Below are 24549 nucleotides of genomic sequence, written 5' to 3' on the forward strand. Positions count from 1 at the left end.
TTAAAATACTAAAACCATCAACAACACAACTAAACACTGCGTACATGTAAGGTGAAACGCACCTGATCAAGGCAACCAAGGTTTACAACAGGAGGAAGTGGCGAGATATTTGCCTGAGGTTCAGTGCCGGCAATAGGAACCTATTACATAGATGCATGAAACATTAGAGTCTGCTACATAAAGACACATCATATAGATAAAACCCACGCTTACCTGCCAACAACCAGGGATCTAGAGGGGTGATACACTCCAACCAGTCAGACCGCAAGGGAAACCGACAATGGCTGCTATTTAAAGCCGATCTCCAATACGGGAATGGATTACGTGGTTTACGCAGCACTACGTGATCTAGTTGGGGGCGTAGCCCCCGGCTACAATCTACCCCCCCATTTGATATCGGCGCCCCGACGATACACAGTAAAATCGGTTACTTCCAGGGCCTAAACAATGCAGAAATTGCATTGCTGGACCCAGGTGACTGAGAGGCTGCAGCCCCACCGCCTCCACCCGTCCCCGTTGACTTGGGGAGATGATGTGGATTGGTATGCATTCCAGCATTCTTCCGTTGAGTCCTTCGGGAGGAGAGCTCACCGTCCTGTGAATGCTCACTGCTAGAGTCCATTTCTCGTAGGGAGGAGGTTCCCATAGTATCAGGTACCATAGGCTCACTCAAGGGAGGGAGGGGAGTTGGTTTGCCATATGAAGCAGTGGTACTGCTGTCCACTTGGTCGCTATTAGAAACCATTCCTCTTAAGGAGGAGTCTGTTGATGTACTAGGTACCACAGGTTCAAGTGAGTACAGAGGACGATTTGAGGGGTCATGTGAAGCAGTGGTGATAACTTCCGATTGGGGCGGGAGTATGACCCACATCTCACTCTCCAAATCTTCTGCATCAGGAGGGATGTCCACCGGTGGGTCCCGCCTTAGCCTAGGGGAACAGACATGATTAATAGGGACAGGTCTAAGTAGCATTCGATGGACAGTCTTCACAGGACCTAGGTTACCATCAGCATCCACTGGGGCAATGGAATACACTGCACCAACACCAGACGGAGCCTTGATTATCCGATACTTCCTAGAGCCCCACGTATCTTGAATCTTGGCCCGCCCCTGAAAGGCTTTATTCTGAAGATACACCAGGTCCCCCTCTCGAAGATCTTCGCGGGTCAGGTGCTGGTCATTCCGTTCCTTCCGGATGCGGGCAGCTTCCTGTAGACGGTCCTTGGCACCATCAAAGGCGGTCTGGAGTCGCTGCTGGTGTTCCCTCAACCAGTCGTCAACGGAACCTGATGAGAGTTCATGGACTCTGCCAAGAAGAAAGTCAATGGGCAAGCGTGGTTCCTGGCCAAACATCAAGAGGTACGGAGACTCCCCTGTGGTCTGATGGATTGTAGTGTTGTATGAGAAGAGGACTTGCGGTAGGTAGGCTGGCCAATCATGTTTCTTGTTGGAGGGAAGGGTCTGAAGCAGACTGTGCAGTGTCCGATTGAATCTTTCGCACTGTCCATTTCCCTGTGGGTGGTAAGGGGTGGTGTGCGTTTTCTGAACTCCATAAAGAGTACAAAGTTGCTGGATCAGAACACTTTCAAAGTTCCGTCCTTGGTCGGAGTGGATTCGTGCTGGGACCCCAAACCGGTAGAACCATTCCTTCACCAGGACGCCTGCAACAGTGGAAGCCCGTTGATCTCGAGTGGGCACCGCCTGTGTAAACTTTGAAAAAACATCAGTCATAATTAATACATTTTCCAAACCACCTCTGGAACGCTCTAGTAATGTAAAGTCAATAGCCAAAATATGATTTGGCCTGGAGCTCATCAGATGACCCATAGCAGTTTTCACTGCAGGCTGCACAGGTTTGGCTAGTACACAACGCTCACACCTCTGACACCACTTCTTCACATCTGCATACAACCCTGGCCAATAGCAACGTTGTCGGACCAACTCGGTTGTCCTTTCAACACCTTGATGCCCATGGCCCTGGTGAAGCTGCTGAAGGACCTCTTCCTGTAATACCCTCGGGAGAAGAAGTTGAGTCACTTCCTCCCCTCCATCCGATCGGAACATCCTTCTGTAAAGGAGGCCATCCTGTTCTAGGATCCGCCCCCACTGACGGACCAATTCGAGTGTGGGCTGTGAAAGGGCAGCCCGCTCTAGGCGGGTGGGGGTTCTTTTCTGTTGCCAGAATGACAGGAAGGGGCCTATTACCGTATCTTGCTTTTGTAGCGTGGCAAGCTGGTTCGTGGAGTAGGTAGGCAGAGCAGAAATAAGGGACTGAGTTGCCTCAAAGGGCAAGATGGCTGTTGGTTGTTGAAGACCTTCAGGAAGTGAAGTTCCTGGTTGTTGTAGACCTTCAGGAAGTGAAGTTCCCGGCAGTGTGGATTCAAGTACAGGGTGTCTGATGCTAGGTGGTCTAGAAAGGGCATCCGCATTAGTATTGGAGCGGCCAGATCGATACTTGATAGTAAAATCAAATGCTGCTAGTTGGGCGGCCCAACGTTGTTCTGTTGCGCCCAGCTTTGCGGTATTTAGGTGACTGAGGGGGTTATTATCAGTCCAAACAATACACTTCTGGCCGAGCAGGTACTCTCTGAATTTTTCACTCATTGCCCATTTCAGGGCCAAGAATTCCAATTTCATGGAGCTGTAATTTGGCATGTTCTTCTCAGCTCTGCTTAATGTCCGGCTAGCATAGGCCACTGGTCTCACCTGCCCTCCTTGATCTTGAGACAGAACGGCTCCCAATCCGCTCAAGCTGGCGTCGATTTCTAAAATGAAAGGCAAAGAGAAATCAGCATATGCTAACAGTGGAGCCGTAACAAGCCTAGATTTAAGATCCTGAAAGCTTTGTTCACACTGACTGGTCCATGCATCTCCGAGTAACTTCCCTGCTCCCTTCTTAGTCTGAGTCGTTGTCAGCTCGGCCACCACGCGATGAAGGGGGGTAGCCATCTGAGAGAACCCCTCTACAAATCTCCGATAATAGCTTGCAAAGCCTAAAAATGACCGTAGCTCTGACACAGTCGAGGGACGAACCCACTTTGCAACCGCATTTATTTTGTCGGGGTCTGTAGCTACCCCATCCTTGGAGATAACATGGCCCAAGTACTTTACCTCAGTTCTAAAAAAACAGCACTTTTCAAGTTTCACCTTCAGGCCCTCAAAATGCAACCGGGTCAGTACAGAATCCAACCGCTGTAGGTGGTCTTCTACTGTGGACGAGAAAACAATTACATCATCCAAGTACAACAGCAAGGTTTGAAAGTGTTGAGCACCAAAAATTCGTTCCATTAGTCGCTGGAAAGTACTGGGGGCGTTGCATAGCCCAAAAGGCATCCGATTGAACTCAAATAGGCCAAAGGGAGTACAAAAGGCGGTCTTTGCTTTATCCTTCTCGGCCACCGGCACCTGATTGTAGCCACTTGCTAAGTCGAGTGTTGAAAACCAGTGAGCCCCCGATAGCGCATCCAACGACTCTTCTATCCGGGGTAGTGGGAAGGCATCACGCCGTGTTTTTACATTAAGCTGGCGGTAATCGACGCACATCCTAAGACTGCCATCTTTTTTGCGTACGAGGACAATGGGGGATGCGTAAGGGCTACAGCTCTCCCGAATCACCTGAGCCTCCAAAAGTTGATTAATGTGGGCTTTTACGGCTTCATAATCTGATGGGGGAATACGGCGAAACCGTTGTCTTACTGGGGTCTCATCAACTAAAGGGATCTCGTGTGCTAAGAGGTCAGTGCACCCCAAGTCTCCTTCATGAGTTGAAAAAACACCTTGGTGTTTTTGTAAAAGGCTTTTAATGCTAGCTTGTTCTGACTCTGAAAGGACACCCAGATCCAAAGACCCAAGCGGATCTCCCAGTTTGCTGGCCTGAACGGACTGAACATCAACAGTGGTGGCTTCTTCCTGTCTCCCCAAAACCCCTCGGACCTCAGTGACCCCAGATGGCAAGGTTATAAGTTGAGCAGGTGTCAGGGTGCCCAGAGCACAATGCGGGTACAATTTAACATCTACTTGCCCCACATTTACCATGGGAACATAGACAGTTCCCCGAAGTATTTTAACCATAGATGGAGAGGCTAATAAGCCTGCAGGCAAGGAGTCATGATTTGCAAATGGTTCAAACATTACTGTGCCAAATGGAGAGAGGAGTTCATGGGAACAGGTAGCAGCCACCAGCTTAATAGTTCCCCCTGGTATATAGACAGGATACCTGCCCCTCACCTTAGCAATACCAGGTCGGTGTCTCTGGTCCCCTGGTTGCGCTTGATGGCACGATTGTAGGGCATGCTGGAGGGCCCTCGGGGCCTGCTGCACAGAGGGCTGCTCAAAAAGGGCTGGGCCGTGCTGTCGGAACAAATTATCGTAACATGCACGTATGATATTCATGCCTAACACCCCAGGGACCTCTGCCATAGCTGCCGACCCCGACCCCTTCACAACCAAAATACCCCTCTTGGGGATAGAGGTACCTAGAACATCAACATCAAGTTCCACATAACCCAAATATGGAATATCCAACCCGTTCGCTGCACGAAGCTGTAACCATTGGCAATCTCTGGGAGAATCGAAAAAATTTGCATTGAAAAAGGTCTCTGTGACCGTGGACACCATTGACCCTGTATCTAATAAACATTTGACATTTACCCCTCCCATGTTTACAATGATGTTTGGACAAGAGCCCACAATTTGTGAAAATTCTTGTCTAGGTACCTCAGCCCCATTACCCGAGCCAATACTGCCCCCTTCTGAGTCGTGGCTCATCAACACAGAGGGAGCTAGTTTTCCGGACGCTGCCTTTGGGCACCTTCCCCCAACCGATCACTGAAATGAGAACCAGTACTCTGAGATACCCGTGCATTGTCACAGTTACGTGCGTAGTGCCCAGGTTGTTGGCATCTCCTACATATAACAGGACCAGGACGAATGGATTGAGGTCGTCTAGACGGGTTTTGCAAAAGTAGCACACTATCTGTAAGTTTGTCAAGCTGTTCTTGTTGCCTCTTTAACATTGCTTTTAGCTCAGTAAGTTCTGAAGTTTGTTTAGGTGAGACCCCTGCTTCTCTAGGGACATTCGATATCTGGGTAGCACAAATAGATGGAACAGAGAAACTTCTTACCCTACCTTCAGCAGGCCTACCTTCTCTCTCCCACCTGATAGCTTCGGCCCTGACGTCTAGGAGGGTGGCATCTGGTTGAGTCCGGCCCCACTGTTTCAACGCTCTGCGGAGATCAGGGTCATAAACATGTTCCACAAACTGATCTCTTAATAAAATTGCGGAGTTAGGGACATTATCAGGAGCGGCCTTCAGCACTCTTTCCATCAATTCAAATAGCGCATGTGAGTATTCTTGGAGAGACTCGCCCTCCAACTGTCTCCTAGAGAAGAAATCTTTTTGGAGAGCAACATAAGACTCAGCACAGCCATACAGCTCCTGTAAAATAGACAGCACTTTAGTTGGGTTTTCCCTATCCTCCTTAGGCCTATACCTTATTTCATCCTTCGCTTCCCCTGCAAGATGGTCAAAAATGAAATAAGCCTGATCTATAGAAGCCAAATGTCGAACCCTCATGCTGGCTTGGACTTCCTCAATCCATTCCAAAATGCCCATACCACCCTTACCCCTAAACACAGGACATTTCCGTTCCCTGGGTACATATAACATACGTTCAGGTGCCATTGGATTTCCAGGGGGGTGTGGGGTTGGTTCCCTTGTTCGGTCTCGTTGAAACTGTTCATTTTCAGCTCGCAATCTTGTCACCAGGTCTTGTAACTCCTGCAGTTCAGTCATATCTACAAGACCTGTTTAAAAGTCCTTCAGCCAATGACACAGCTTGCAAGGTCCTGGCAGGGTGGGTGGCTCCGTCAGTGATGTTCTGTAAAGCCAACTGCTGTTTTGCCTTAGAAATACACAATACACCGTTACAATAAACACAAAAAACAAAATAAACAAAAACAAACCACCAACTGTGAGAGTCCAGACTCAAGAATCAAATCTCTGCTTTACAAATGCCTGCCGACTATCGCCAGATTGTGACCGGGGCCAACACTAGCCCCAAATTACAATGACCCGACTACGCCACCCAGAGGGACAAAAAGGGGGGGAAACCCCACCTTACAGTTCTAGAACAGTTTCCCAAGTTCGTTTACAACAGAAGAGAGCAGAGACCCAATTCTCAAGTTCAGTACTTTTATTAATCTGTAGTGGAATAATAAGCTGGGGAAGAAAGCCAATTAGTAAAAATATATTTTATTACTTATCCAATAAATAGTTAATGATGAGCACTACTGATATCGTATCAATCACATCCAATAAATACAGTCTAGAAAACTGGATATAATCTAAATGTACTCTAATTACTACCAGTATGGAGAGAGCATCAGGTGAGCCACTGGAAAGTGAAGGAGAACCTCAAAACACCACTCACCTGTGCAAAAAGAGAATATTCACACACACACACAAACACACTGTTATTCACACTCACAGCAAGCAAATAGTGCAGGCACGCAATTATGGGTGAATACCAGAAAACCTCGCTAAGCATGCAGTGGTTGAACGAGGAGAGGAGGAAAGAGGGTAGACACCATCCGTGGGCCTGATGTGTACTTTCTCCAGCAAACAGGGCTAGGCTATGAGGGGGAAACTGGATGGTTAATTGGGGTTTGTTTAGAGGGATTGAACGAACACAGTTGGTTTAACAAACAAGACAGAAAACAGTACTTTGATCCAAAACAAGCCAAAAACACGGACATGCATGCAGACGCGACGGCTCAAGCCAAGCAGACACTGACCCGTAGCCTAAACCAGCGACAGCGTGTTAAGCAGGCATGCAGACAAGTTACATAAATCACAGAAACAAAATACATATGGCAAAACAGCAGTGGCATTAACGGGAGTTCTTCCTAAAAGCAAACGGAGCCAATATTAACATCAAACATTTCAATAAACAGCGTGGAGCAGGCGTTCAGTGCATTCCATAACAATGGGTGGATATTACCTTGCACCAAGTCTAAGAAAGCTCTTCTTTCAATCGGTCATCTCCGCATCAAGCCGTCCTGTTAACGATCGGCAAATTAAAATACTAAAACCATCAACAACACAACTAAACACTGCGTACATGTAAGGTGAAACGCACCTGATCAAGGCAACCAAGGTTTACAACAGGAGGAAGTGGCGAGATATTTGCCTGAGGTTCAGTGCCGGCAATAGGAACCTATTACATAGATGCATGAAACATTAGAGTCTGCTACATAAAGACACATCATATAGATAAAACCCACGCTTACCTGCCAACAACCAGGGATCTAGAGGGGTGATACACTCCAACCAGTCAGACCGCAAGGGAAACCGACAATGGCTGCTATTTAAAGCCGATCTCCAATACGGGAATGGATTACGTGGTTTACGCAGCACTACGTGATCTAGTTGGGGGCGTAGCCCCCGGCTACACTAGGTTACGGGGACGCTGGCGAGACACGTCGCTCCGTCTGGCATCATGTTTTTGTTTGTTTTTATGTCATTTTCGTAATTGTATGTTTTATTCTGTTCATTTTTTGTTATGTCTAGTAAATGTTTTCACTCTTTTGCTGCGTATCTAGGCCTACAACTTGGCTGATGGACATTTGGCATGAACCACTGACGATGGCTACCACACCACCTTCATCCAGATACGGATGAGGACCCGGAGGACCTCACTGACGTCGTCACCGTTGGCACCGCTGTCGCCGCTGCCCACACCTCGTCTCCCACCACCTCAGCCGCCGCCGCCGACATGGGAACCGTCACCGCCACTACTGTAGCCTCCTCCACCGCCGTAGAGTGTCCATCGCCCGTCTCGTCGCCCTGGGGTCCCGCCGACTCAGTCTCCACCACCCCTGCTGCAGCCACCACCACCCCTGCTGCTGCTGCTACCACCCCTGCTGCTACCACCCCTGCTGTTGTTGCCACCATCACCCCTGCTGCAGCCACCACCACCCCTGATGCTGCTGCTACCACCACCCCTGCTGCTGCCACCACCACCCCTGCTGCTGTAGCCACCCGGTGTCCAACATGCCAGCGCTTCCCCAATCCCCTGGTGTCGGCCGGTGTGATCCCGGCTGGGTTGGCGGACATTCTTGTGCCATAGTCAGGGAGCCATGGGGTCAGACCTGGCTTTGTCGGTTAAAGTTTTTTTTTTTGCAGAATCTAGTAGACTAGGGGTACCTCATTAAGATTTAAGAGGGTGCCCGGTGATATCCCTTGGGCAATTTCGTATATTAAGCCTTTCTTGACCAATGTGTTGACTATAAGGCGGATATACTACAGGTGAATAGGGTAAAAAAATTAACAAGCAGATATCACTATGAAACTTCACCAGTTGATTACTTAGATCAATATGAAAAATAAATGTATTACAAGTTTTCTGAAATTTAATGTTTGAATATGCAAATTAGGTATGATGTAATTAAATATGCGCTGATTTGCATAAACGTAAAAAGATCAAATCTGAACATTGGATAAAGCCAGTTTCATTTTTTTTCTTTTCATTTTGTTGACATAAGAGATGAAAAGTATTTTAGAGAGGGAATTATGGATATCTCATTTAGTTATTCAGTAAATCAGAAAATACTATACCAGCCTTTAAAAAATCCATTTTCGCCATGTTTTTTGGAATAAAATGTCATGTAAATCAGGCTAAGAATAATATATCAGCAAACCCCTCTGCAAAAACCTTCTAAACATGGTTAGGTATAAGACTGAAAAGTTTGGTGTATGTAGATGCTTGTGAAGTGGAGATTTTGTTCTCCGAGTGAGAGAGGAAACTCATCCATATCCGCCTTATATTCAACACATTGGACAAGAAAGGCTTAATATACTAAATTGCCCAAGGGATATCACCGGGCACCCTCTTAAATCTTAAAGAGGTACACCTACTCTATAGATTCAGCAAAAAAAAAAAAAAACTTTAACCGACAAAAGTGAAGTGTTCCTTTAAGGTTCTCGTGAGCATTTGGCAGACCAGACCAGTCACTAAGCCATGGGGTCAGGTTGCAACCAACCCAGGTCAGACCTGGTTTTGTTGGTTAAAGTTTTTTTTTTTGCTGAATCTAGTAGAGTAGGTGTACCTCTTTAAGTTTTAAGAGGGTGCCCGGTGATATCCCTTGGGCAATTTTGTATATTAAGCCTTTCTTGTCCAATGTGTTGAATATAAGGCGGATATGGATGAGTTTCCTCTCTCACTCGGAGAACAAAATCTCCACTTCACAAGCATCTACATACACCAAACTTTTCAGTCTTATACCTAACCATGTTTAGAAGGATTTTGCAGAGGGGTTTGTTGATATATGATTCTTAGCCTGATTTACATGACATTTTATTCCAAAAAACATGGCGAAAATTGATTTTTTAAAGGCTGGTATAGTATTTTCTGATTTACTGAATAACTAAATGAGATATCCATAATTCCCTCCCTAAAATACTTTTCATCTCTTATGTCAACAAAATGAAAAGAAAAAAATTTAAGCTGGCTTTGTCCAATGTTCAGATTTGATATTTTTACGTTTATGCAAATCAGCGCATATTTAATTACATCAGACCTAATTTGCATATTCAAACATTAAATTTCAGAAAACTTGTAATACATTTATTTTTCATATTGATCTAAGTAATCAACTGGTGAAGTTTCATAGTGATATCTGCTTGTTAATTTTTTTTACCCTATTCACCTGTAGTATATCCGCCTTATAGTCAACACATTGGACAAGAAAGGCTTAATATATGAAATTGCCCAAGGGATATCACCGGGCACCCTCTTAAATCTTAAAGAGGTACCCCTAGTCTACTAGATTCTGCAAAAAAAAAAACTTTAACCGACAAAGCCAGGTTCACCTAAATTATGGCATTTGGCTCCCGGACTACCACCCATGTTTGACCGGCCGGCCCGGGGGAGAAGGAGAATGCCTCTGCCAGCGAGGGTCATCACGGCCGATGCCTACGCGGCCCTCCTGGCAGAGAGAGAGGAGGAAGGAGGAGGGGAAGCGAGAGAGGGCAGCGCAGCGACGGCTCCGGCAGCAGCAAGTGGCAGCCCAGCAGGCTGAGCGGGCGGCTGCACAGGCAGCGCAACAGGCAGCGCAGCAGGCTGCAAGACAGCAGCGGGAGGAGAGGCAGGCGGCACTACGTGCTGCACGGGAGGACCCAGAGCAGTATTGCACATTGTGCAAGGACATGGCTCCGCCTGGGTCCTTCCGTGATCTTCACGAGTGGGTACGGTGTGACATATGCACCCTCTGGTACCACACTGAGTGCCTGGGGGTCAGTGTGATACCAGAGGGTGCATAGTACTGTCACAAGTGCCGGGAAACGGTGTTGCTCCAGGTGGCATCAGAGATGGAGATGTGAGGACGGACACTTGTGTGGTGCACCCCTCTCCACTCTGCCATATGACATATGTAAGAATAGAAGAATAGAATAGAATATATACTTTTTTTGATCCTGTGAGGGAAATTCAGTTCTCTGCATTTAACCCAATTTAACCGAATTAGTGAACACACAGCACACAGTGAACACACAGTGAGGTGAATCACACTAACCCAGAGCAGTGAGCTGCCATGCCCAACCAGCGGCGCTCGGGGAGCAGTGAGGGGTTAGGTGCCTTGCTCAAGGGCACTTCAGCCGTGGTGGACTGGTCGGGGATCGAACCGGCAACCCTCCGGTTACAAGCCCGATGCGCTAACCAGTACACCACGGCTGCCCCAACGTAAACATGCATACAAACGAAGGAGGGACAGTACTAGCAATACTAACATGCAGTTGTGTTTTCATTAAGCATTATCGTAGGCTACGAGTGGTGCTGTTGGCTGTGGTTCGCCGTCGGCACGAAGCCTCATAACATCAACCTGTTCCGATGTCTCACAGGTGTTCTTACATGTGCCACTTTTCTATGTCCCCCTCCACGCAAACACTTGACTTGATTCACTTTGTGTTTATAATAAAAGTTGTCACTGCTGCACTCAGAGTTTCTATTGATTTATTCAAAAGTATCAGTTATCACAGAAAGGACGTGGCAGTACCAAATGACTTAAGCCTACCTTACATTGCCAGACTTTGCAAAGATTTGGAAAAGATTTTTGAAAAACTACAGTCTCAGACCCTCTCACATCTAAAGACAATTCATTGAGGTTTTAGTCACAGTCTAGTCACAGGCCAGTCTCAGATTAGGATTTTGCAAAGACTGTGGGTCACTATTTACAAGACTGCTGCTAGATTCCTTCAAATTATTTCCATCGTGCAATAGGCTACACGCCATCATTCACAGGAAATCACATGATAGCCTACTCATATCAAAGTATTTTTTTCGCGTTTCTGCAGCATTGTTTGATGTGTGACATCACTAACAGATATAGAGCTGTTCTGTCACGTAGAACAACCGACTAATAAATTATAAGAAATGAAATAACAAATAATCATAAAGGCTACAGCTGTCGCCTATTTTGCCCCTTCCTGTTTCATGTTCGCGCAAGGTTACTATTGGTTTTTAATGTTCACGTCACTATTTGCATGAGCCACGACTGAAAAGACTTCCGATAATATCAAACATGTTTGATATTGTCGTAACGGCAAAACTAGAAAAAGACTGCCTCCGACGGACTTAAAACCGCTAAGATTGGCACCTTACACTAAACGATTTAGATGACGGGAGCGCGCTGCGATTTCAGTACAAATCCCAAGATTTCCGCCCGATTTTGGAAATTTAGTCGCCGACTGTTAAAACAGACCAAAATCGTGCAATGTAAGCCAGCCTTTAGCTGGTAAGGCTAAACTACAACTAAAGCCTACCTTACATTGACAGACTTTGCCAAGATTTGGAAAAGATTTTTGAAAGACTACTGTCTCAGACCCTCTCACATCTAAAGACAATTCATTGAGTTTCTAGTCACAGTCTAGTCACAGGCCAGTCTCAGATTAGGATTTTGCAAAGACTGTGGGTCACTATTTACAAGACTGCTGCTAGATTCCTTCAAATTATTTCCATCGTGCAATAGGCTACACGTCATCATTAACAGGAACCCACATGATAGCCTACTCATATCAAAGTCATTTTTTTGCGTTTCTGCAGCATTGTTTGATGTGTGACATCACTAACAGATATAGAGTGTACGGACTACTGTTACTGGCTACGTTAGCAAAACAAGGGACGTCTCCTACTAAATAACCCATAGTATTAGCCACAATGCTCGGATATAACCCAATCAGGGCTTATTTCGTCTACAAGACCCTCCTCTACAAATAAAGCTCTACAGGAAGTCTATTGGACCTCGTATCACTCAATCATCCTGCAGGAAGTGCTATACGGCGCCAAACCAGAGGCAGCAGACTGTACGAACTACTGTGGCGACATTGCTAGCTTTTGCCTTGGGCCTGCGCGCACTTCAGGACTGGGCAGGAGAGCTGAGGACCGGCTACCAACTACGGGCGATGTGCTGCTACCGCCGAGCTACAGCTGGCCTGCGAACTGCCATGGTCTGCTGCCTGGAGTCTGGATCGAGCTAACATCAGAAGCCAAAGGAAACTGTCGCTGTTGGGGTCCACTGAGTTGCTGATCTGCAGGATCACCCACAACTTCTGACTGTTCTGTTATGCTGCTCTCCAGCCGGCCTGCCTAGCGCCGTTCACCGGATTAAGCTATGCGCCATCAATGCCATGGGACTTTGGATGCAGTGATTTCGCCTGTTTAATGTGGACTTTTCTGTTTTTGTTTGTTTTATAATGTATTTGACTTTTGTTTATTACCTGTCTGTCTTGTATGTCTGTGTAGCCTACTGGCGATTATGCCAACTTTGCCTTTTGGGACAAGTGTTTTTGTTAATCTATGTTATTTTATTATGTGTTATTTTGTGTTTGGTGTCTGTCTTTGTATGTCTTGGTGTCACAGGTACGCAGGCGATTATGCCGCTCCGTCCGGCATCTTTTGTCTTCTTGTGTCTTGTTATTTTGTAAATTTGTTTGTTGTTGCCACGGGTACGCTGGCAACTATGCCACTCCGTTCGGCACTGTCTGTCTTTGTGAAGCGCTTTGGGTTGTACTCTGTGCACGTTAAATGCGCTATACAAATAAAATGACTTGACTTGAACTACAATCGATCCTGCTGAGATTGAGGAGGAACCTGAACCTGAGGACGACTCGTCTAACGACGAGCTGCCGCAAAATTTGACAGCTCTGGAGGATGAGGCCCTGGAGCCGGCTAGTGAGGAGTTCGACTGGAGGCAAGGAGACTTCAGGCCAGACTCCGACTTCATCTTCAGGTCTGTGTCGAGGGTTAGGAAGCAGCCTGACAACACAACAGAGCTGGGGTGTTTTCAGATGTTCCTCAGTGTATCCACTGTAGCTACTATAGTGAAAGAGACCAATACCTATGCCCAGACACTGAGGGAGAATTTCAATTCCGCTGGAAAGCTGGCAAAGTGGGTGGACACAGGTAGCCGAACTGTATGCCTTTTGGCAGTTTTATTCATTATGGGTCTGGTGGAAAAAAAAAACAGATTAGATTCAGTTAGATCAGAGATTACTGGACCACAAATCCCCTGCTCTCCACACCATTCTTTGGAACTGTGTTTTCCCAAGACCGCTTCCTGCTTTTACTGAGATGTCTTCATTTCACCAGCTCCAGCTCCACTGATCCCCTCCAAAATTTGATCCATTTTGGCCCCAATAATCCAATCCTTTAGTCAAATGTTTTATCCCTCCCAAGACCTGTGCATTGATGAGTCAATGGTGATGTGGAAAGGCAGGCTGTCCTTCAAGCAGTACATTCCATCAAAGCGCCATTGATTTGGCATCAAACGGTTTGTACTCTGTGACATCTTGACACCTTTCACACTGCGAAATCCCCCTGAACCCGCTATTTCTGTAACGCTAATGTACCGTTTCTCAGTCTGAAAAGGGCTTTAGTTTGACTGTCTTGATCTGGTGTTTAGTGGGTTTACTGATCTCATGTCTTCGTAAGCTGCATGTGCCCAATTTAATTTTACCTCAGAGATCAAAGCTGCAGGGAACTTGAGAATGTAGAAGTGACCGTGTTGTAAATGTTCGATATTCTCAGGAAAGCCCTGTTTGGGCGGAGACCAAGGAGGTAATGGAGACCTCATCCAGGGTCACCAGCCCCTCCCATGCCCCAGTGAAGGAGACCTCATCCAGGGTCACCAGCTCCTCCCATGCCCCAGTGAAGGAGATCTCACCTGGGGACCGGTTCGTGCTGTTGCTACTGCACACTTGACAATATCACACAAGTCACGGCCCCTCTACCATGGGCGCCTGTGCCACTCTCTCCAGAGTCCGCAGGGCTCCACCGGCACACATTCGTACAGATTGTCAACATCTAACTGTGCTGAACTTGTCTTTTCACAGACCTACCGTCCAGGTGATGGACCAGTTGGGAGGGAGGGCGGGCATCTCGGGGCCGGAGTAGAAGCCACTGCTCGGCCCCAACTGTCCACAGGACCCACGTGGTGTTGCTCCGACAACTGAAGTGCAGAGGGTAGGCTTACATCACCCAACGACCAAATCATCATCACAACTTTATGTTGCTGACACACAAATTTGCCTGAGGAAGATCCCACTGCGGATCGAACGTTGCCTTTTTATATAGTTAATAAAGTGTATTTTTGGAGCCTACCCAGTGTGTGGACCAATCCATTCCATTGTCTATACTTTTGTCCGGCACCTGGATTATTTCTGGAAAAGGGGGATATGCGCACCTCAACCAAACGACACACAAATGCACCCACACATCTACCCATGGTTATATTTGATATATTGAACTTGATACCTGGACGGTGTTCTATCTATTAGCTGAAGTCACTTAATTTTATTGCTCGGAAGATTATCGGCAGATTTTATGGGCAGGTAGTTTCAGTCCTTGATTATGACGGGCTGAGACCCTGTTTGAAACCACAACCTCTTAGCTGTTGCAGAATCACTGTAAAGCAACGCCTCTTGGTGCTTATGGCTTACACTTGCACTGTATGTTGTCCATGGGTGACATGACTTGATGTCCGTCTCCCTGCAGGCTGCCCAACCTGGGGCAGACGTGCTACGTCAACGCCGTGCTGCAGTGTCTCATCCACCTGCAGGCCCTCTGCGCCCAGCTGCTGCGGCAGGAGGCTGTCTGGAGCGCCAAGCCGGAGGCCCTGCTGCTCAGGTGGGAATCACTCTCCCTCCGTTTCATGCTGTCTTTCTTTCTCTCTCACTGACACACACACACACACCCATTCAATCAAATTTACACTCGTGCACACACACACACACACAGTTGTTGTACATGTCCCTGTTCTCTCTTCTTTTATATCTCTTCCCCCTTTTCCATCCTTCTCCTCTCCCTTGTGTCCTCATCTGTGCATGCCAAATAGCATGACTATAACCATAACCATCTTCCCCCTGTAGCACCTTCGTGGAACTGATACGTCTACGAGGGTTCTCTGACATGGACATCAAGGCGGCAGTAGTCTTTGAGTTCAAGGAGACCATCGCCCTGCACTACCAGGAGTTTGAGGGGAACTCTCATCTCTTCTTTTATATCTCTTCCCCCTTTTCCCATCCTTCTCCTCTCCCTTGTGTCCTCATCTGTGTCTGCCAAATAGCATGACTATAACCATAACCATAACCATAACCATCTTCCCCCTGTAGCACCTTCATGGAAATGATACGTCTACGAGGGTTCTCTGACATGGACATCAAGGCGGCAGTAGTCTTTGAGTTCAAGGAGACCATCGCCCTGCACAACCAGGAGTTTGAGGGGAACTCTCATCTCTTCTTTTATATCTCTTCCCCCTTTTCCCATCCTTCTCCTCTCCCTTGTGTCCTCATCTGTGTCTGCCAAATAGCATGACTATAACCATAACCATAACCATAACCATAACCATCTTCCCCCTGTAGCACCTTCATGGAAATGATACGTCTACGAGGGTTCTCTGACATGGACATCAAGGCGGCAGTAGTCTTTGAGTTCAAGGAGACCATCGCCCTGCACAACCAGGAGTTTGAGGGGAACTCTCATCTCTTCTTTTATATCTCTTCCCCCTTTTCCCATCCTTCTCCTCTCCCTTGTGTCCTCATCTGTGTCTGCCAAATAGCATGACTATAACCATAACCATAACCATAACCATCTTCCCCCTGTAGCACCTTCATGGAAATGATACGTCTACGAGGGTTCTCTGACATGGACATCAAGGCGGCAGTAGTCTTTGAGTTCAAGGAGACCATTGCTCTGCACAACCAGTAGTTTGAGAGGAACTCTCAGAATGTGAGAACAGACAATGCAAACATGCACCCATGCATACGGTGACTTGTCCACATATGCTACACTTATCTTGTGGAGTCAGCAAATACTTTTCCAAAGCGAAACAATAACAGACGTACATTTTCATCACTGTAATGCACAGAGTGACAGAGCTGAGAAGCTTTTTCATTTCATGGTATCGGCTTTACTTGACTCGACTCTACTCTAACTCTACTCTACTCAATTTTGGTAGCAGGTGTTCATTTTCCAGTGCAACAAAGTACACCCATAAGCTAGCTGATTTCCATAGCAATGCTGAAGATAATAACTCTAACGTCAACTTTTGGTATCGCCTCAGCTTGCTTGGAACCTCAACGGAGGTGACACCAAAAATAAAACCATGCACCAGGTACCAGTTTTTGCTAATGGAGCTGATACCATGCAGTGGAAAAGCCCCTTACGTGTAGTTAGGATGACTTAGAGTCCCCTTTTATAAGTCCAATAGGACAAAAAATGCTTTTACCCCCAGTGCAAATCTGTTACGTCCCCCAGCCCTGGTGTCCGCCTACAGATGTGTTTGGCATTTTTGTTTCTTTAACTAATTGCAGGTGAGCCACACCTGGGCGAGGCCTGCCATAGCTATATGATGGAGACTCCTGGATCTACTCGGGAGAGAGGCGTACACAGACTTTAGAATCATTTGGCAACTTTTAGCCGTCCACCCCGCAGCAGCACGTGTCTGCTACCAGCCATTGTTTGATCCCCGAAGCCTTAGTTCGTTCTGCTAATAAATACCCCTACTTTGTTCAACGAGCCGTTCGGGTTAGTGTGAGTTTAACTTATTGTCGGACTTAAGGAACAAATTTGCTTGCTAAATTTGCACAATTTGCTCTATTGCACATAATGGTTGATAGGCGTTTGTGACTTTTTTGTTTTGTTTTTTGGTTTTTTTGCCTGTGGTATGGAGCCTTCTGTGTCCTTTGTGTATTTTTTGTTTCTTGTGTCCTTTTGTATATTTTTGTGTTATTTATGCATACCTGACTGCAAGACAAGTTTCCCTGAGGGGACAATAAAGTTGACCTAGCCTAACCTGATGACAGGTGGAGCTGCAGGATCAGGGGTGCTGGACTTTTCTATCAATCTGCTGGTGTGACGTGTAGGTATTCATCTGTTTGTGTTGTTGTCATCATCCGCATGTGTGCAGGATGCCCATGAGTTCCTCTCCGAGTGTCTGCAGAGGCTAAGTGCCATCGGCCAGAGGCTGGCCATGGGGGACGTGGCCTATCAGTGCCCAGTGGACACTCTGCTCTCCTTCCAGCTCCGCTACACCAGAACCTGCCAGAGGTCAGTGCTGCTCTAAAGGAAGTGCTGATCGAAATTAAAAAAAAAAGAAAATATAAATGATAATCTTTTTTTTTTTAATCAGTGCCCAGTGGACACTCTGCTCTCCTTCCAGCTCCGCTACACCAGAACCTGCCAGAGGTCAGTGCTGCTCTAAAGGGAGTGCTGATGGAAATAAAAAAAATAAGAAAATATAAATGATCATCTTTTTTTTCCTCAATCATATTTTTCTAATCTCTGTTTTTTTTTTTTGTTTGTTTGTGTGTGGTGTGTGTTGAGCAGCTGTAGAGTTGAGCGCTCGAGGGAGTGCCCAGTGGACACTCTGCTCTCCTTCCAGCTCCGCTACACCAGAACCTGCCAGAGGTCAGTGCTGCTCTAAAGGAAGTGCTGATCGAAATTAAAAAAAAAAAAGAAAATATAAATGATAATCTTTTTTTTTTTAATCAGTGCCCAGTGGACACTCTGCTCTCCTTCCAGCTCCGCTACACCAGAACCTGCCAGAGGTCAGTGCTGCTCTAAAGGGAGTGCTGATGGAAATAAAAAAAATAAGAAAATATAAATGATCATCTTTTTTTTCCTCAATCATATTTTTCTAATCTCTGTTTTTTTTTTGTTTTTTGTTTGTGTGTGGTGTGTGTTGAGCAGCTGTAGAGTTGAGCGCTCGAGGGAGTGCCCAGTGGACACTCTGCTCTCCTTCCAGCTCCGCTACACAAGAACTTGCCAGAGGTCAGTGCTGCTCTGAAGGAAGTGCTGATGTAAATAAAAAAAAAATAAGAAAATATAAATGATCATCCTTTTTTTCCTCAATCATATTTTGCTAATCTTTGTTTTGTTTTTTGTGTGTGGTGTGTGTTGAGCAGCTGTGGAGTTGAGCGCTCGAGGGAGTGCCCAGTGGACACTCTGCTCTCCTTCCAGCTCCGCTACACAAGAACTTGCCAGAGGTCAGTGCTGCTCTGAAGGAAGCTGTGGAGTTGAGCGCTCGAGGGAGGAGCTGAACACCATGCTCTCCCTTGATCTGACTAAGAAAGGATCAGTGAGGGACAGCCTCCAGCTCTATTTCGCTGTAAGTGTTATCAACGCACTTCCTATAATAATACATACACACACTCCTCACACACAGCCCCCTTACACACACACTCCTCACACACGCACACATCTTACACACACACGCACACACTTCACAAATGTTCTGTGTGTCCGCAGGAGAGTTCCGGTGTGACTGCTGTGAGGGAAGGGGCTCCAGCCTGAGGTGCCATTTCCACACTCTGCCTCAGTAAGTCACTGACATCTTTTCACATTCCTCACACACACACTAATGCCAAACATGCTTTCAGTTCACATTCATTCACCTACATGAGTTCACATCGACCTCAATAACAATGGTTTGCATGATTGTTGTCACCCCCCCCCCCCCCCCCCTCCACTTTTTGTCTCTTCCCTTCCCCACCCCACTTTCCTTTCACTCTCGGTATCTGTCTGTCTGTCTGGGTGTTGATCCTCCATCTCAAGAGGTTCTGTCCCCTGACCCTCACAAAGCAGCATCAGGCAGTCATGCTGGACCCCATCCTGAACCTGAGGGCACTGGGCGAAAGGTGAAAATGCGGATATTACACACACACATACTTACAGTACACAAACACACACACGGTACATATTGAAATATACAGTACATACAGAAACACAGTCGAGCTAATTCATGCATTTTGAACAGGACTGAAGAGGCCATCAGGACTCCTTCTCCTCCAACTAGAGGTACGTTATGGCCATTTTGATTGGCTCTCATCCTGCTCATCACACTTTGATCTTACAGATCTTAAAACCCCTGACACATGCCACACCGAATACATGCGCAAAGCGCTTTACATCATGCCTCACATTAACCCTTTCACACACCGATGGCGGAGGCTGACTTGCTCATCGGTAGCACTGGGGTTAGGTGTCTTGCGCAACAGGGTCAGGAGGAGTTGGGCTTAAACCAGCAACCTTCCCGTTAGTGGACGACTCCTCTACCTCCTGAGCCACTGCAGCCAGTCATTTTAGCATAGTCATTGCCGCCAGTCATTTTAGCATAGTCATTTTAATATCTTACACTTAATATGTACAAATGTTCCACATCACATGTGAGCTAATTCCAGTGTCCAAGTGAGAGGACTGTTGTGTAGATGAAGCTCATCCGTCTCTCCTTCTACCCAGCAGTGTCCAGTGTAAGTGGAAAGACAGGGACAGAGACCATGGTGAGAGACAGGGAGGGACATTCAGACACTGAGTGGACAGAAGTGTAGGCTAAAAGTCCAGCTTCAGAACGTGAAAACCCTGCATTTTTGTTCCAACCATTCAATTAATCAGATGATTCTAATGAGCTCAACTCTAAGCAGCCAGTATAAACTGATAAGTATACTGAGCTACATTGGATCAGATGCCACCAGCGGTAAGATGCACACACACACAAACAAAATGAGGAAAACACAACAAGGTCAGGTGAGGTTGGTACAGTAATAAATAGAAATGGACAGGGACAGACAGCAGACTGAGGTGCATTCAAATTTGCAATCTTAGGCAAACATTTGCAAACAGTCTCTGGGGGTAGCTCCCCGTGAACATACAGTGGAACTTAACATGATTTTGACGTGGCAACAATGCAATTACCGTTAGAATGGAATGTTAACACTAAATCAGTAAAACTCACTTGAATTGAATTGAAAGAGATTGACATCCGTATTTTTTTTAATGATTCGATGATGACAGGTCACTACATCGTCGACTGCTAAGAAAGACCAGGCTAGCGGGTGCTGTACAATGACCACAATGTCTTCTTAACACCAGAGGACGCCGTCCTCAAAGACCGGGAGAGGGCGGCCTACATCCTCTTTTACATTAAAAGGGTAATTTACACCGTCAACCACAGCAGAATACACAGCATCTCCAGTGGCTTCATAAGGAATAATTACAGTACTTACAGGACAGTCTCTCACACCAGTGTCCTCATAATGAATAATTACCGTAATTACAGGATGGTCTCTCATACAGTAGTGGTAAATATCTCACGGAGACACATGCTAACTTGTCTTCCACACAGGATTCTCATCTTGATACTACTGTTTGTGTGTGTGTATGTATCATTCTAGTGAGGCAGACCACTATTGTCTTTTTTGCACTTTCTATTTATTTAATTTACTTATTTGTTTTTATCTTTTTTTATGGTTATTGTTGATACTTGATATTGATATTGTCTTATACAAACTTCAGTACCTTAACTTACCTTACTCTATCTCAAGTCTAATTACTTGCATCAACACTACCTCCAGTAGACGACCCTAAGCTTCTGATTATTGGTCCAGTTAATGCTATATCAGCACTTTATATATTTATTTGAGCCGTGTGCTACAGTAATTTATGGTTGAAATTGTTATATGAACATTAACTTATTCTGAACATTTTTTTTAGCTTTAATGTGTAACGACTATAATATTGTAATAGATAATACTCAAATTGATTTCATTCCCTGATTAATCATTATTATACGCAAAACTCAATAATGAATTAAAAAGTAGTATATAGCACATTTTTATTTTAAATAATATTGTGCAGCCATATGAAAGTGCCATGGCATTTTTTCTGCAAACATTTAACATCAGCATTGTTTATACAGTAGCAGTTAAATAGTTTAGTGTATATCTAAATGTAAACAATGTAATCAAAACAAATACACACATGCACTTTTTTGGTAAAGCCTTTACTGTATGTGTAGTCAGATCTTTCCATAATACTTGGTGTAATAAGCCTAGCCTGGTATAATGTCAAAATTAATTTTTTATTTAGGACTATAGGTCATTAAGAAAACATAACAAATGAGTTGTTGTTTGTGTAACCCAGACATCAGCAACTTTCATTAATACAAATCACTTCTCGTGGCTCGTGGCTGCTCCCTGTCCTCACGGCTGCAACTTGTGCACTGGTTTCTGCACAAGTTTTATAATTAGTGGGCTTGCTGCATCTATTGTTCTTCTTTGATCCGTTGTCGGTTGCTTGTTAATGTCGGATGGCTGCCGGTTGTCGTTTTTACGGTATTCCCGATTTTAGACCCTTGTAGTAATGCCATGCTCCACCAGAGGCGTTTCCCCATTGAAATGAATGGGGGACTGTTCAGGCGTTTACTTCACTGCCCCCTGGTGAGCAAGCCTCTTGCAGCTCCTCCACGGAGATGTACATTTCTAGTTAGTGGGCTTGCTGCAAGGCAAGCCCATATTTTGTTCTTCCAAAGCAAGCACATTATACTTTTCAACCACTTTTTGAGAACGCCTCTTCTCCTAGAGCGTTTGAGCTATCGACGCGGTTCCAACACTAAAAAATCAGGTCCGATCTGGTGTAGCTTGGTTGTTCATGTCGGATGGCTGCCGGTTGTTGTTTTTCCAGTAGCCTATTCCCGTTTTTCGGTCCCATTGTTGACATAATAGAAATCATTAGCTAAGTTAGCATAGTTATTATGGTTAGCATTTTTAACATAAATGCTAGAAATCATCTGCTAAGTCAGCTAATCAACCTGGTTAGCATTGTTAGCTTAGATAGCATTGTTAACATCATAAGCATTTTTAACATAACTGTTAGAAATCATCAGCCAAGTTAGCTAATCAACCTGGTTAGCATTGTAAACATGGTTACCATTTTTGTCTTGGTTTTGATTAATCAGGAGAGGTTGTGCCTAACCAAAGACATCATGAACATTGATACGTTGTGCCCTCCTTCATAGAAAATCTTGATCTTTGAAATAGCCACTAAAAATGTATGAATTAGAACAAAGTCTACTACACTGTAAATTTTGATAAGTTGACTTTACTTAAAAAATGTACGCAAACTCATTGCCTTGAAAAAAGTAAGTTCAATGAACTTACATTTTTTAAGTGAACACTGCTTGTTTATTCTGAGTAAGTAACACTTAATAACTTACACTTTATAAGTGAATACAACTTATTTATTTTAATTAAACTGTACTTAATTAGCTAATGGTTCTTAGTACTCATATACCTAGAACCCATAGTTCTCATGGAAGCTTGTTTTTTCTGAGTAAATAATACTTAATAGCTCACATTTTTAAGTGTGTACTACTGACTTGTTCTCTGGTTCAGTTTACAATGTCTATACAAGCAATGTATGTAAAAACATCTAACAAAAAAAACGAAATGAGAAGGTTGGTTTAGGTTAATCACAATTATTTTTATTTTTAATTATCCAGCATTCACATAGCAAACTACCCTGCCATTCAACATATTTAAAGTAAAATAAGAGTGCTTGGACTCCGCAGTAAAATAATAATACATAGTAATATCAAGCAGAAAATGAATATTATATTATATCAAGCAGAAATAAGGTGCCACCATAACACCTGACAGCAGCTTGGACCCTGGAAATGATGTTAGCCGTCAATCTCCCCAAGAACAGTGAGCACATCAACACATGAGATGGTCCCATCAGTCACAGCGTCCTTTGAAGACACATATGCAAAAGAAAGTCTTGTTATCATGTGTTGCTACTAATGAACAAAGCTGTGACCACAAAATGAGTCCACCTGAACACAATCTACTTTCCAAGTGTCAACACTTACCAACTGTCCTCCTACCAACTCCTCCAACCCCAGCACAAATGACAGATTAACCAAATGTGACAGTTCAACGAAACCTTATGATACTGGGTTGGAGGAGCTGGTAGAGGACAAGTTGGTAAGTGTTTTCTGTAATAAACTCCGGGTTCGCTAACTACGTTGTTGGTGCTTCCTTTTAAGTGTAGGGACCCTGAGCAAGCTACTGATGAGGTCTGGTGCTGTTTTTAATATTATTGGTTAAGATGCTTTTTTGGAAGTGTTTGCTCACCGCCAGAATAACACTTTAAACTATTTTGGAAAATGTCCAATGGGCCCCCTTCTCACCCAAAGACACTGACAATATAAACATGCAGAATAAGTGGTAATTTCCTATGTGTATTGCATAACATACATACTGTACATACATAAATAACCATAACTAGATATGATAACTTGCTTTATTTCTTCTTATTATTATTTCCAAGTATACTTACAAATGCTGTGCTGTAGAATTCGCTGGACTTGATCCATGTAAAACAGGAATTCCCTTCAGGACAAGAGTGTGTTGGGCTATCACAGTCGATGTCTAATGATAGAGACAATAAAGATTAAGACATTCGCAAGACACAAACTGCTACTTTAGCAAATAGCCTTATCAGCACGAAAAGTGCAGTACTTACAAGTTCATTCAGGGATTTGGTCTGCTTGACAACATCTCTATAAGAGGAAAGATCATGTTAGCACCAAGCTCAATGAAATGAACTCAATTATATAAATAGTAAATAGTAATCTAATGTTTTTGCTCAGACAAAATAGGCCTACTTTGTATTGATATGAAATAACATAAAATCAAAGAATTTGAAAGCAATTCCTGTAGCTGCTAGCTGCTACCATGAGGAAAAGAACTAGCTAGTGCTAATGACCAAGCTGCAATAATTCCAGTTGAAAAATGCTAGCTAATATGGAGGTCGAACATAATCATGCTTCATACCATTTAGCTGTTACACATGCAAACGTGAAACTGGAGTTATTGGCTTTGGAGTTTTTAGAAACAATCGTTTTCAGTGATGAAAACACATGAGGCACGTCCGAAAAGAGTCTTTGGTAGATCTACAGTTTAGTGTTTCTAACAGATAACGTTAGCAACAAACGTTGGGCTAGCGATAGCTAGACGCTAGGCTATGATACTTAACATCACGACAGGCACAAGTCACATAAACATTGACATATGGTGAACAAAACTTAACTAGCGTTGAATGAATTATACATAAAGAAAGCAAATCAATTTCAAACGTTTACTCACCAAATGAGCCTGTAAAGTACTCAAGCGATGTCCATGCGTGTTTAGTCGTGTGTGTCGTGTCGGTTGGTTTCT

At 44.8% G+C, this 24549-nt stretch overlaps 1 protein-coding gene and 1 long non-coding RNA gene across 2 annotated transcripts; both read right to left on the reverse strand.

Annotated features, from left to right (window-relative positions):
• Window positions 1-893: 893 nt before the first annotated feature.
• LOC134099157 (uncharacterized) lies at window positions 894-7956 on the reverse strand. Its single transcript, XM_062551949.1, has 7 exons — window positions 7706-7956; window positions 5159-5227; window positions 4229-4351; window positions 3822-3934; window positions 2566-3663; window positions 1046-1662; window positions 894-929 (listed from the first exon to the last, which is right to left on the reverse strand). The coding sequence occupies exons 1-7, from the start codon at window positions 7954-7956 to the stop codon at window positions 894-896; spliced, it is 2307 nt and encodes a 768-aa protein (XP_062407933.1).
• A 14984-nt stretch (window positions 7957-22940) lies between these two features.
• On the reverse strand, window positions 22941-23980 carry LOC134099443 (uncharacterized). The gene is made up of 3 exons (XR_009941127.1): window positions 23855-23980; window positions 23669-23760; window positions 22941-23078 (listed from the first exon to the last, which is right to left on the reverse strand). It is a non-coding gene; the product is annotated as an uncharacterized LOC134099443 (long non-coding RNA).
• Window positions 23981-24549: the final 569 nt, after the last annotated feature.

The sequence above is a fragment of the Sardina pilchardus genome, chromosome 13 (assembly GCF_963854185.1).
Source record: "Sardina pilchardus chromosome 13, fSarPil1.1, whole genome shotgun sequence".
In the NCBI taxonomy this organism is placed as follows: domain Eukaryota; kingdom Metazoa; phylum Chordata; class Actinopteri; order Clupeiformes; family Clupeidae; genus Sardina; species Sardina pilchardus.

Bases quoted from the DNA above. Each gene is read 5' to 3' on its own strand.
- LOC134099157 (XM_062551949.1), bottom strand. From the start codon at position 7,956: ATGGTGGCAACAACAGCAGGGGTGGTAGCAGCAGGGGTGGTAGCAGCA. The intron at 3,664-3,821 runs GTCAGAACAAGC...TTCCCCCATCAG, and splicing joins GATCTGGGTGTCCTTTCAGA to ATTATGAAGCCGTAAAAGCC. The intron at 1,663-2,565 runs GTATTGTTTGGA...CCACTGTTGCAG, and splicing joins GTACCTGCTCGGCCAGAAGT to GCGTCCTGGTGAAGGAATGG.